Source organism: Labrus mixtus, chromosome 4 (assembly GCF_963584025.1).
Source record: "Labrus mixtus chromosome 4, fLabMix1.1, whole genome shotgun sequence".
Lineage (NCBI taxonomy): Eukaryota > Metazoa > Chordata > Actinopteri > Labriformes > Labridae > Labrus > Labrus mixtus.
The window spans coordinates 20,312,412-20,327,424 of record NC_083615.1 but is presented as its reverse complement, the minus strand read 5'-3'; the positions used below and the strand labels follow the sequence as shown (position 1 = coordinate 20,327,424).

General features: G+C 38.0%; 1 protein-coding gene across 1 annotated transcript; it reads right to left on the bottom strand.

Annotated features, from left to right (window-relative positions):
• Positions 1-1,316: 1,316 nt before the first annotated feature.
• klhdc4 (kelch domain containing 4) lies at positions 1,317-10,605 on the bottom strand. Its single transcript, XM_061036260.1, has 13 exons — positions 10,368-10,605; positions 10,021-10,112; positions 7,448-7,526; positions 7,071-7,169; positions 6,700-6,836; positions 6,302-6,394; positions 5,096-5,258; positions 4,922-5,000; positions 4,610-4,818; positions 3,556-3,775; positions 3,259-3,447; positions 2,947-3,072; positions 1,317-1,858 (listed from the first exon to the last, which is right to left on the bottom strand). Exons 1-13 carry the CDS (start codon positions 10,464-10,466, stop codon positions 1,686-1,688), a joined length of 1,758 nt encoding a protein of 585 aa, XP_060892243.1. The 5' UTR covers positions 10,467-10,605; the 3' UTR covers positions 1,317-1,685.
• Between the last annotated feature and the right edge of the window lie 4,408 nt (positions 10,606-15,013).

Here is a 15,013-nt window from a genome sequence, read left to right as displayed (position 1 = left end):
CTTCTAAGACTTTAACCTCTCTTGTGTGAGTGCACCCTAAGACAGCAGACCCCAAAAGGTTATGGCCCTCATCACCCTGACTGCTCATCCTGGTGGATACCTAAGGACATCTAATCCTTTAAAGGGATTGTTCAGGTTTTTTAAGTTGGGTTGTATTGGGTACTTATAAATAGTAAGTGTACAACATACAGGCAATAACAGCCTGTGTGGCTCTCACCATGAATAAGTCAAAGAGTGATCAGCCAAAGGGTATTGGGATATGCCTGGACCCCTGTTGAATGCTGGCTTCCCCAACTCCATCGGCCTTACGTCACATCTTTTAGAAAGAGCTGTTGACAATAAAGCCTTTAAATAAGACTAGTAATTGTGCTGACATCAGAGACATCCGTATTTCCCCTAAAACAATGTACTTTTTGCTGCCATGGAGAGACAGGGTATGTATGGGGACTATCTAATCTATCTCTATTAAGTGCCCTATCCTTTGGGTAAGGGCTAGTTTGGCAGCATAGGGTGATTCAATCAATTTAATCAATCAACTTTGATTGATTTGATTGATCAACTCAAGTGCCAAATCCCAACTTAAGTTATATCATGAACATTTACATACTGAGCAGATCTAATCAACTAGATCTAGATACAAGCATCTGCATTATAACTCGCCAATCCTAAATATCTTCCCAATTTGAATTTTTATAGGAATTTTTAAATCATTCATTTTTTCTGAAAGAAGTCAGACAACATTTTCACTACTTTAATGTGGGATGTCTGGACCAATAGTTCATTTTTTGTTGACTAAGGCGTCCTAACTTTGCATGTACTGCCTAACATGTCAAATTACTTTTTGTTTGCTAAGCAGCAGCTGGCTGCCAAGCAACCAAATTAATGTGGATGTACTAATGTACAACCAAAGTAATAATGAATGTTAAATAAGTAATATCAGTGCTTTCTTTATGAAGTATTGAGAATCTGCTCTTCCTTCTGTACAAAATAATATTTTTTCTCTTACTATTTAATGCTTTAATGCCACTCCAACCCAAAGTACTGCCTTTGGCGTTGACCCGGCATTAATAGAACTGTAGTTAGATACATAAAATGCTCATTACAGTATTCATGGTGGTGGTCTACATATATTTATTTACTTCTGAAGAAATATGAGAAGCCTGCAAATAGAAAAATAAATGGTCAATCCTCAGTTTTTTTTATTTGCAGGCTTGACTTCACAATTAGCAGAAGAGGGAGGCTATAAAAGCATTTGGCAGATTTAGATTATGTGACAAAATAAGCTTTTATGTGTCAGTCCACTAAAACAAAAGACAAACACTATTACGCTTTATTAATCACCTGCAGCAAAGTTTGCTTCAAGTTAAGGCAATACAGGTAAACATTTAAAACATTTAATAGGTGGAGGAGAGAAATAGTGATTTTCTTTAAAATCAAGGGAAACCATAATACGAGTTCCTTTAGTATGGTATATTCACAAAGAGATATAAACCATTATACAAATTGCAATTTTTGGTTGTCAAGTTGATGTTTGTTTTGTTTTTTTCATTTCAACTTCAATGTAAGTCAACATGCATTGTTGAATTATTTGCAGTACAGTTCATATCACATGTTTTATTATTACAAAAAATATTTTACACAAACAGTACACTCAAAGTCACTTAAAGAATTGCAACCCAATTGCATTACTGCTCCTCATAGAAGACTTTAGCCATGGCAAGGGCAACCTTGGCAACCTTTTTGTCCTTGGCGTCTGGACCCATGTTGGCACGAGCCACACCTATCCAGTACCCTTCTGTACGAATCTGGTATTCAGTCACTGCCTCTCCCTTCTTCACTTCAGGGTGGTCTTCTTCATCTGGAACACACATTTGAATAAAGAGGTTAAAGCTTCTTGTAACATTTTTTATACATTTCAATGGCAAATCCTTCCCAATAAATGTCACAAAGCCTGTGTACCCCTTAATTCAATACAAGCATATTAATGAATTAAAATGGAGCATAGTGACAATGATGGCAAGTCTTCTTAAGACTCTTACGTAAAAGGGGAGCTCCAGCTGAACATAAGGGTAAGGGCTGGGAATCTTTGGGTGTCTCACGATTCGATTCAGAATTGATTTTCGATTCAAAACGACTGGCTGAATTTCTTGTTGCTCTATGTGACATTCTACTGAGTTAAAGAGCTAGCTTAAGCACTTAGCAGGGAGTGACTGATTAGTGACTGAAAACTATCTGACTAGAGGTGTTGCCTGGCACAATTCAAGGTCAGAATTTCAATCTTGACAGAGCAAGTTAAAGTAAATTTACTGAACTAAACTTAAAAAGCCAAGAGAGAGGAAATAGGAGGGAAAGAGAGACAAAAGCAGGTTTGACTGTTTATAAGAAATAGTTTTGAAGTGTATCTCAGTTAACAAAAAAGAAAGAAAAACTCAAACTATACCTTTAAACGTTTTCTAAGATTGAGCCCTTAATTTGAACATGCCCTTTGAAGCTATCATCATTTTGTTTTTTGAAGTGCAACATTACAGTATGTTGAAAAGAGAAACTATTATGTCTTTAAAAAATATTTTCTTATTTATTAATAATGAGAATACCCACCAGTTCATAACATGTATATTAACATTTAAGCCGTAGATATTGAATTTGTAAATCGATTAAAATGAGTTAGCTTTAGTTCATTGACTTGACAGCAGTTGTTGTCTCCAGAAATGTTAATTCAATTACAATAAGCTACTTCAAATCACATGTTACTGAATCATAATGCAAGTTAGACTTTATGATGTTCTGGGTGTTAGCTCAAACCCAACCTCTTGGAATTTGAATTTAGAACCCGTGTTCCAGATCCTCGATTACATTTTCATTTAATTGTCAGTCACATTAAAAGGTAGAGTGGAAAAGAGAGCCACAGATCAGCCTAAGAGAGTGAAGAGGCAGAAAATCCCTCACCTTCGTCATCCTCGCTTTCCTCCTCAGACTCCTTTTCTTCCTCCCCTTCCGCTCCCTGGGCCTCTTCCTCTTCCTCCTCCTCCTCCTCGTCCTCTGATTCTGACTCTTCAAGCCACTCCTGTGTCTCTGTTGACCAAAATCAGGAATCTAAATCAGGTCTCAAACATTTCCCATGCATGTTAATTCCATTCATTCTGTATCAAAAGGTATTAACACAACACTGGTTGGACTTACTGCTCACTACATGTTATATTATTAGTTGTCTACACGTGTTACTTTATTTTAACATGTTTCATGTATAGTTTGACTTACTTGGGTCCATTTCGACTAGAACTTCCCACTGGTCCATCTTATGAAGGTCGAGGCAGTATAGGTCATTCAGGGTGAACTGGCGATCGCCAACCTCGAACATGCCCCCGTACAGAAAGAGCTTCCCTTGACGTGTTGTTGCCATGGCGCTGGACCTCGGACATGGCTCAACCAAGGCAGCTGAGGCGGATTCTAAGGAGACCAATAACATGTCATTGTCTTAACCAATCAATTCTTTTCAGTTTTTTTTTGTTTTTAACTAGGACATTTTAGTGTGTGCGTGTGCATTTGTAATCTTGCCATCATCCTCGTCCTCTTCTTCATCCTCATCCTCCTGCTCTTCCTCCTGAGCTCCGGGGAGCACTTCCTTGATAGTCATCACTGTGCCATCCTCTGTCATGATCTCTTTGACAACCTCTGTGGGAGCTTGAGGCCTCACCTCCTCCTCCTTGTCTGCTTGCTCCTCCTCTGCTCCACCCTTCATCCCCCTTCGTCTTTTCTTTTTTCCTGACTTGTTTCCCTGGTCAAACAGAATTAAATGCAATTATTTCAAAGCGGAATTATGAAGTTGTGAGATGATCAAAAGCATGATATATGTGTATTTTTCATTCAAAATGTCAGTCATGGAAATTCAGAGCTTCATCAGAAAGGCAGCTGGACTTGAAGTTCTCATCTAAAGCATACCAACGACCCACAGAGGCTTATATGTCTAGCTCATCCACAGATCAGTCTGGAACTGAAGAAGCCTTTCACACTACAGTATTAGTATACAGCAAAGAACTACAATATTGGTTTCCTCCAAAATTTTGTAAAAGCACTTCCCTCTGAATATTCTCTTATTACCTTCCCCAAACAAAGCCTTTCTTCTCCTTTTTAGGGAAAATAATAATCGTGCAAGCTTGGTCCACTAGAATGGGTTTTTGTTCCTGCATTGCTTGTTCTTTGCTGACTGTTTTTAGACTTTCTCTGCCTTGTTGGAGGAGGTCAAGCCCTTTCTGTGAGCCGAACCCCAGGCAATAGTGTACTGTATTGATCATACTCAAGAAAAGATTGGAAGTGGGAAGAGGCTCAATCCTAATCTCTACACTAACTGAATTTGAGGTGCATTCACAGCAGGTATGTGAGCTCTTAGTCCTGTCCGACTGTTGCAGACTAATGAGGCTTGAAAGAAAAAGTATACAATCCAAGCATGCTCAGTTGGCAACATGTATTTGAATTACTTTTGTGGTTATTTATTGCATGTTTGTTGCGTGTTTGCGTGTAGAGTTGTTCATGTTTGATTAACATCAATGGCTTTTCTGACTGTTAATAGTTTTCTAAATATATGCTCTATGTTCATGGCCTTGTAGCTTACCCTGAGTTGGCCTGGGAACCAGCGGTTCTTCACTGTGTCATACAGGTAGAGATCATTGTAGAAGTCACCCTCCAGAGACTCGTCCTCTTCCTCATCACAAACCCCTCCAAACAGTACTGCCCGCCCTGCTGGTCCCACCGCCAAAGAAAACCCAGAGCGGGGAGGGGGCTTGTTGCCAGAGGGGTTTACTCTGGACCACAACCACTTCTCTGAAAGCCAAGAACAACAACAAGTTAAAAAAAAAAAAAAAAAAAACAAGCTTGATGAAATCTGATTACACTCGTGACGTGTTTTGTCACATTGTGTCTTTACCTTGGCCATCTTTACCCTCTCGCTTCAAAAGAAACATGTCAGAGTGGATGGTTCCCTTCTCTACATCCTTCTTGACTCTCTAAAAACAATACAAAAACACAATAACATAGTAGACAACACCATGAAAAGTAATCTTAGAGCGATATATATCTACATATATCAACAGATACACACCACTTTAGAGTATCCCCCATAGATGATGACACCCGCACCATCCGGCATGGAGGTCATCTGACAAGCAGATCGTGGGGAGGGGGACGAGCCAGACGGATTGAGGCGTGACCAGGAGAAGGTGTCCAAGGAAAAAGAGTGAACATCATTGAAGTAGATAAAATCTCTGCAGGTGAAGGGGGAGAAAGTGTGAGAGAACGGCGCAAACTGAGAAAATAACAGAAAAACTTCTTCTGAAAACAGATATCATCACATAAACTAACCATACTCACTGAGAACTGAACCCTCAAGTTTTTTTTTTAAACATCTTTGCACTAATGGTTTAAGCAGCAGGCAGAGTGATTCAACCTTTACTTCAGCAGCAATATGGCCGTACTCTGGACACAGAGGGTGCTGGGGAGGATTTCAGACATTTGTAGTGTCTTACTTTTAATCAAAACTAAATGTACCACATGGTCGACTGAGGGGTAAAGTGGGATACGTGTTCTTGTTAAAGTAATGTCCAATTCCCATTTCCCCTTTTGATTTGGAGCTCAATGGATTAAAAGTTTGTGGTCATACTCTCATTAGCACATATATTTATTTAACATGTAATATTTCAATGAAAGAAAGTTCCATCTATCGATCAAAATAAAGTATGCATATTAAAACTCTATCAAAGCTGTTTGCTCTCAACTTCCCACACAACCTGGGGGTTTAGTCCAGATAAATATCAGGATTGGATTGGCCTTTTTTCTTCTTTTGAACAACCTGATTTCAGGATTTGATCCTATCCAATAGCTTTAACCTTGTTAAGATTCATTTTGAACTACCTTGGTGTTGAAGCTTACTAAACTTTCTCATAGAATTCAAGCAGCACAATGCCAGTATGTTCACTTTGTCTCATCTGTCTGTCAATTTAACAACTTCATATTGAGCTCTGCTACAAACTCAGTGCATGTAAATCATTTTGCTCAGTTGGCCTTACAGCTTGGAATATGTTGCAAAGTTATATATATATATATATATACATATATGATTTGTTAAGAATTTTCAAGTTTGAACTTTAAGTAGCTGTAGCTCTACCACAAGGTAGTTATATGTATGTCAAACTGATATTTTTTCATAGACTAAACTTAAATCATTTAGGATATTATTGTAATATTTTCATGTCATGTACAAGAAAGTCATGTTTAAACCAGACTTGCTGCCTGCCGACCATGTGCCTACCTGGTGCTTTCATGGAATCCTCCAAACACCAGTAACTGATTCTTGCAAAGGACCATCCTGTGGCCACTGCGACCTGATGGACCACCAGGTGCCCTGGAAAAAATAAAAAATAAAAAAATGACTTCTTACACATGATGTCTGGAAATGGAAATAAAGGATTTAAAAAAAATATTTGATTTTTTAAAACTAAATCAAGCAGTGACTACAGTATATGACTTTATAGTCCAACCTGTCCACCGATTAAATTTGCATTAAACGATAGGATGAATTGATTGTTTCCTTTGTATTTCATCTAACAAAAAAGTATTTCTGTACACTTAGATCCCTGTATTTTCATAATAATCCTATTTTGCCAACATCATGTTTATCATCACTTTTTTGTTATCCAATGCACATACTTAATGTTCTCCCAGGTGTATGTTTCAAGGTGCAGCACCCATAGGTCCTTGTAGTGGTAGAACTGTTCCCCGTTTGGAGAGGCAAACTCTCCCCCAAACACCCACAGCTGACCCCCACCCTGGGGTACTACCACCGCCTTAAGGGAAGGAAGAGAGTGAGGGAAACAGAGACAGAGGGGAGGGGGAAAGGAAGGGAATCAGAGAGCTGCTCAAAAAGACTGACACAGGGGGGTTGACATTATTCATTACTTTTATCAGTGCAAAGGAATGCTCAGTGTTTTATAATATTAATGTAGATGATGACTGTCAAATAGTGAATAAACCACAGCGTTCCATGTGAGAAGAAACTTAAAGGATGCTTTTATGAGTACCTGGTGAGCGCATCGTGGGGGGGGAGGGTTTGGGATTTCTGATTTAACCCAGCTTTTTTTCTTGATGTTGTAGAAAAACAGATCGTTGTACAGGTATGTCTGTAAAAAAAGGCAATACAAGTCTTTGAAAGGAAGAAATGATAAAGTAGAACTTCTGCTGTTACATACCAACAAAAGAAAAAAAGTTGTAGTCACATAGTGAGCTTCATACAGTTTGTAAAGTGTTTACTTTTTTTAAAAACTGTCTCAGTTAACCAACTGTTTACATGAAGACAAAAAATATGTTTACAGAAAGTGTAAAGAAATGCATACACAGTGAAAAGTGAAATTCTTCTATCACTGTTATAGAGAAGCAATTTGCAAAAGAAACGTGTTACCTTCTTCCCATTGTAGAATTCTCCTCCAAACAAGATAAGTTCATCTTTCTCAGGATGGGTAGAGAGACTCGCACTCAATCTGAAAAATGTGAAAAAGTCATCGACTAAGATATTTGTATCCTCCTGCCATGGCAGACATTTTTTGTGAATTGCATTACAATTGAAAGTGTTTATTTATACTATTATTGTATCAAAGTTTTACAAAAAAAAATCATTTTGCCTGATTTATCCAGTGGACTTGGTTGTGTCTTGTAGCAGAGCTTCTCAGTCGCTTTCAGGTCGTTGTTACATTTCGGGCTCTTACAAGGCTTGATTACTTGAAGTAAGTAAGAACCTCGCGATATCTAAAGAGCTCTGCATTGCTTAGCTGTGGAGTCTGACTTTGAGTCTTTGTCAGATGGCCTTTCAGTGCCTTGCCGATTCATTCTGCCTACAACTTTGAACAGGTCATTGTTGTAACTCCATTTTAAATGTCCTCTCTGCCCTAAATTTTCCCATGCTGGATAAGAATCCCTGGAGAGATCTTCTTACCCATACTGAATCATTTACTCTTTTCTTTCAAGGTTTTCATGGAAATTGTGGCAAGGAGGACAATTTGCAGGGGTTGCTATGAAAATATAAGCCCTTTCTGAGCAGCTAGGGACGCTCTTGAGCTTGTTTGAAATTTGCACACTCATCGGATTTTCTATAGTTTTCACACAATGTGGACGCTGGTTTTGGGTTTGACAATGTATCTTGATAGAACCCCCAACAATCCCCCATCTCAGAAAATGTACTGATACTTCAATTTCTTCAAGTCATTGCATAGAAATGTTTTACTATTCCAGGAAGACGTTTGGCCTCCTGGAACTGGACGCTTGACTGCACATTATGCTACCTGCAGCAAACATGAAACCATTAATAAGAGTCCAGGTCTGATGAATTCTAATGTCATATATTCATATTTGTAAATATTGTTTATATTCTCAATTACCTGCGCTTTAACATATCTTATTATTATTACTACTACTTATTATTGCTTTCACTTGGTACTTATGCTTATTATATTGTTATTTATATATATTGTGAACTTATCTGTACTTCCTACTGATTTTTGGTGTTATGAGCAACTGTACAAACACATTTCCCCCTGGGATTAATAAAGTAATTCTGATTCTGATGTCATTTTTAAGTTATGTCTAGTTTCAAACTTAAAATAGAATTATTTATGGTCAACTCCAGGGCACACCTGCATTATGTTCATGATTCATACTGATACTAGGGCTCAATGGATATGAGATTTTTGGGGCCGATACCAATAACAATATTAGGAAGATATCGATATATTGACCGATATCTTTCTTAGATCTATCTTCCATCTGTAGAGGCAGATATACATAAAGATATATTTATTGATATGATCCCTCAAATGCAGTTATCAAACACTTGTTGAAAAGACAGATCACGATGCTTCACACTCTGGAGAGTGATAACATTTGTTGTAATCCATATAGCGCACTCTGCTGGAGAAAGAGAACTGCTAGTTTAATACAATGAAACTCAAATTAAATGATATTTGACTGGTGAATAAATCTAGTAAAATCAGCGCATATCTGTAATAAAATTAGCCGTGACTGATAGTCACTGGATTATGTTAATGTCGGATTATATTATCGGCTGGTCTATTAACTGGTCCAGCTCTAAGTGATACCTTTACCTAGTGCAAAACAAAATAGACTTAAATTCAAACTCCTTTAGGTTAGAGTCATTAGGAGCATTTGTGATACTATTAAAAATGTAATTAATTTGAATAATTAGTAATATCTCTGATATCAGTGTAGCTCTAATTGTTTTTACTGTTTCTGTCAGACTTTAATTTTATTTATCTTTATCTCTTTCTCTCTAAACTCAACTGGTCAATGCAGATAGCCAACTAACTTCAATCCAAGCATGTTAAAAAACCACATCAAAGTTTGTTTGGTTAGTTTCCTTAGAATTGCCCCCTGGGGACAGATCAATTTTTTTTTATTGAATTGAATTCAAGTCGCACTTAACAAATGATTGGACTTGGCGAAGATATGGGGTCTCGGTGAATTTTGTTTTCAAAAATGCAGTCTAGACGTCTCGTATAGTGAGATGGATTCTGATGTGCTTTGGCGCTTAATATAAAATGAAATGAAGTTAATGTTTTAACTTAGGTTTGGGAGCAGGACAACGCCTAAACAACACCTTCAATCACCTGGCAAGCCTCACTTATACTGAGCCATCCCACTCCACCCTGTTTGTCTCAGTTCTTCTACCCACTCTCACTTCCTCATACCTTCACTTCCTCATACCTTCACCTCCTCACACCTTCATCTTGTTTGTCTAATTCTAGGTCACAGTCTGGTGATCAGCCTCCACCCTGAGTCTCCCTCTGCCCTGCAGTCACTCCATCCTCCCAGACCAGACAACGATATGTTCTTAGATCATAATAATAATAATATATGACTCTGTCTCAACATTATGATCTTTCATTAAACATCTCGAATGTATTTTGTTGGGGCATGGTCCCTGTTAGTGAATCTATGTTATGAAGGGATGCAGTCAGTTACCTTGGTGATGGAGGAGAGCATTTTGTCTCGACGACTTGGGTCTTCTTCACATCCAGACTCTGAAACTCTGCAATGAGGGCCTCCAAATCCTCCTGGAAACAGAGAGGAAGGGATGAGGGAAGGAAACCCAGTGTGACCAACAAAACTGTTGTGGTTTCTGGTAAGTTTAGAGACTGTTTGGTAGAGTGAAATAACTCAATAACAAGCAAGGCTTTGTAGACAGCTTTGAAGTAGACCAACACAGGTCAAAGTTTTCTGATCACAATAAGAGCCACTTGTATGATGCTAAGGTTATATCCCGGATGATAAAAATATTAAAATCATTGCTTATGGATGTATATATTTACCTCATCTCGTTTGGACCTTTTAGAAACTTTTTTCTCCAGTTTTGCAGCTGTCTTCTCTGCTCCTTTCACCTTGTTTTCTTTCTTGCCTTTTTTGCCCATGGCTTCTGTGTTGCGCCAGCATATATCTTACTGTAAAACACCAGGGATTTGTTCTGTTATGATGTATGCTGTGTTGTCGGTGTCACATGGATACCCAAAGTAAATCGCATGCCAAATGCCGATGCTCTTCCTCGAACATGACACATTTACTTCCGGCAACAAACTTGACATCGGCACAATGCGGAACTGAGACAGCGCCCTCTTGCGTATCGGGAGACCTGTTTCAAATCAGTCACGCAACCGAACTCAAAATGTTTCCCCCTAAAGGTGACTTTTACAGTTTAATATTAATAAGCCTGACTGAAGAGCAGCCAAAAGCACAGGGTCAAAGCAGACAAGTTTGAAATGTATTCGTAATTGGTGAAACAAGTGAATGTCTAATTTTGAGTTACGTGGACTTATTATATATTCACATATTACGTAGCCCTTGTATGTCATGTATTTGCACATTTATGTGATTATATACATGGATATATTTGTATGCAGGGAAAGATACACCAGGGGGCCCCTCAGGACAACAACTGAACCCCCTGCACTCACACACATTTCAGATACCAGTTATAACTAGTATTTAAAATTAACAGTTTTTTAAAGTGTTTTTTATTACAAATCTGTTTGAGGATAGGTACCATGTTGTCCTTCAATTTAAAAAATATTCTAAGTTGATTTTGAATTATGGCCCCCGTATAAAACACGTTCTACAAATTGTGTAAAATGTTAAGGTCAGTGCTTAGGCAAACATTGCAACAACAAAAATACAATAAGTGAAATGAAGGACAAGAACAGTTGAGTTAACTCCTAAACTTTTTGCTACCGGTTTACGGGCTCCTCAGATTCCAGGGCTCAGCTTGTTCAGCAAGCCCAGAGGCCTACGTTTAAAAGCAGAGCTATGTGTCACCACATTGCCGGCTCCATTGGCTCTATTGTCAATTCGATTATCTAAATATATCAGTAAACAACCTAACATAGCAACAAAAATGATGGTATCCCTCTCATCATGGTATTGATTGTATGGTATCATGAGGTTGTTGTTTTTTTTGAGTGGCAGCATTGGTTTTTACACTCTCTGTAGCTATGTGCAGAAACTGTTTTCTTGTTCAGATACACGTGTCCATTTATCTTCAGTGTGTGTGGAATGTCACAAAGAGAATCTACAAGTACTAATGAGCAGGAAATGTCTTGACACAATAATATGACATTTGCTTTTCCTTTAACACCTCTCTTGACGGGTCTTGCCTGCACAGAGCAACAGTGTTCATCCTGTTTACTTAAGTTGAAACAATAAAAAAAAATATATATATATATATATATATATATATATATATTATATATATGACACTGATGAAAAGTTGCTAAAAGTCTGGTTTAATTTTTTCCCTCATAATATACTTATACCACGAAGATGTGGAAAATACACTTAAGACTTTAGAAATAAGCCAGTAGCACATTATAATCAGAAGGGGGCAGCTGTGTGTTTCTTTGGACCCAGTCATTCACAACTGTACAGACATTTTTACCCATGACTGGTAGCACACCATCAGTAGTTTGAGCTGTTAACAATTCTGAATGAAACAGCATCTCATGTATGCTTTGAGTTGATCATTCATCCCTGGTTAAAGTAAAGCCTTATCTCTCATCTCCATGGCTTCTAATTATTTCATATCCGTTCACAGTGAATAAAAACAGAGGTCACAATGTTGGAAAATTGACCTATGAAGTCGCCAAGGCCTCCTGTGGGCATCAGCTATTTCCAGTCATCTGTCAGCACATTGTGATATTCATTTCCCCTCCCAGCATCTACAAATAATCACAAAAGCACATTCTCACATATACAAACACATCAGCTGACTACACACGCAGCGCATGACTGCTCTGCCCACCTCTCATTCCTGACTGCTAACCTTTGATGCTTTCTGAGGCGCTACTGGGTACTGGGTACTGGGAACTGGGTAGTGTGTGTGTGTGTGTGTGTGTGTGTGTGTGTGTCTTAAATTGTAAAAGACAGAGAGAGTGAGATGAGCTTATTTAGAAGGGAGGTTAGCAGAGAGCCTTAGGCATAGCGAGATAGTCACACATTTTATCACATGTTCTCCACATTTACTGGTACATGCCCTGTTAAGCAATTGATTTTACCCAATTCAACACATCAGATAATATACTGCTCCAAATAACTTAAGATTCTTTGGAAATGCTGTGGAACAAATATTTTCTTAACATTTGACATAAAAGTTGTTTCTTCAAGTTTCTTAAGATGTAACTCTTTAAAATTGGTTATGACACAAGGACTGTCTCAGTGTTTTACAATGCAAGTACAAAATAAGTAAGTGCATTACAATTCGGTTGTTGACTTATGTTAAATAATATAGGCTACTTCATTTTGCAATGGTTAAATTAGAACCTTGGAGATTATGTACATTTCATTGGGAATAATCTCTTCAATAAAAAGAAAACTAGGTGGAACACTATATTGTAAAGGAATGATTGGTTTAAAAACACTTGTTTATGTTACAGATTTTTTTCTTTTTTTAAAGTAGTGTTTAAGAATACATTTGCTGGTATGGAAGGGCTTTTGCCCTAGTTCAATTTAGTTTGTTGGTTGAACATAGTTTCATTCAAAGTCATCATAACTCAAAGTTTAAAGGAAACTTGTTTATTTTTTATGTTGAGCCAAAACATTTGTTTTTAATGTAGAATTGAAATCCTTTTCATTTATGAAGCCCTTAATGGTTGGTCATTATCACATCTTTAAGACCTTATACTTCCCTTTCACTCTTCTAGAACAGCTCTATTAAATGTTCTAAATGACTTGTGTGTGGTTATTCTTAGTATGCCAGTATGAGGTGTCAGTAGACAATCACACAGGTTAATGTGTTTAGTTCTTTCTCTTTTTTTGTCTCAAAGGAACATGTGGATCATTGTTGCATGAAACTCAATGCAATACATTGCATGTCAGTTTGGACCTGCTTGACTTCTAGTCCTACTATTGTTCATTTATAAGTCATAATTAAATTTAACAGCTATATTTGTTATCTATTACAGACGTCATATTTCTAATAATGTTAGTGTTGTCATTGCTATAAGTATAATCTTGATTATTCTCATAGTTGTTGTTATTCTTGTGTCTGTGTCCTTGTCTATTCGTGTATTTAACACTCATCTGCCCCTCTCTTCAAGGCTGTCCACCTATAAATCCTGCTTCTTACTTGAGGTGACTGCTTGTTCAAAGGAGGTTTTTACTTGTTATGGATGGTGGAATATCTGTTCCATATTTGGATTGTCCTTGCCTTGACTTGTTCTTGTTTTTTTTTATTTGGGGACATTTGGTAAATGAGCCAGACAACCTAGAAATCTTTTCTGAACAAAGGTTATTTGCTTTGATGAAGACATAATAACAAAAGACTGGTTTGCACCTGTGGCCCTCTGCATTAATACACACACACCCACACACACACACACACACACACACACACACACACACACACACACCCACACACACCCACACCCACACACACACACACACACACACACAAACCCACACCCACACCACACACACACACACACACACACACCCACACACCCACACACACACACCCACACACACACACACACACACACACACACACACACACACAAACCCACACCCACACCCACACACCCACACACACACACACACACACACACACACACACACACACACAAACCCACACCCACACACACACACACACACACACACACACACACACACACACACACACACACACACACAAACCCACACCCACACCCACACACCCACCCACACACACACACACACACACACACACACACACACACACACACACACAGACACACCCACACCCACACACACACACACACACACACCCACACACACACACACACACACACACACACACAAACCCACACACACACACACACACACACACACACACACACACAGGGATTCTGAGAGACAGGCAATTTCCTAGACTGTGATTATATAGATTTTTGGAATTGACCCTGCTGCAGCATACATACAAACAATGCAGCACAGATCCTGCTTACATTAACATGAATAGATTTTTTAAATTCAAACAACAAACTACAATATGTTTCGATAACTCTGTCTGTTAAAACCTTGTGAAAACCTTTCCAAATAAATTTCAAAAAATAAATCTCAAATTGGGATAAAATATTATTCAGAGCCTTCAGGGTTTATTGTTGTCTGCTTCTGTTGTTTGTAAACCATAACATTTTCACCTGCATGATCGTTATTTTTCATGTGTTTTAAATATAAAGCTGGTGCTGGATTTGCTTAGTTTTTTTCTTGCCAAATTCCAGTCTATACCAGTCTATCTCCACCAATTTTGTAAAATCAGCTACAAAGTGACTTCATAAAAAAAACACCAAAAAGGTTGAATTGTCTGTCAATTGAACATTTAATTATTCAAGAAACTGAGAGAACATGATTATAAATTGTAAATTATCATTATTGAGAGCAAAGCAAATCTCTGCCTAGGAAAATATAAATGTATCTCTCGTAATTTAACAAA

Coding starts and splice junctions, on each gene's coding strand:
- klhdc4 (XM_061036260.1), bottom strand. CDS start 10,466: ATGGGCAAAAAAGGCAAGAAAGAAAACAAGGTGAAAGGAGCAGAGAAG. Junction 3,776..4,609: donor GGTTCCCAGGCCAACTCAGG/GTAAGCTACAAG, acceptor CTGTTTGACCAG/GGAAACAAGTCAGGAAAAAA. Junction 1,859..2,946: donor GGAAAGCGAGGATGACGAAG/GTGAGGGATTTT, acceptor TGTGTGTTCCAG/ATGAAGAAGACCACCCTGAA.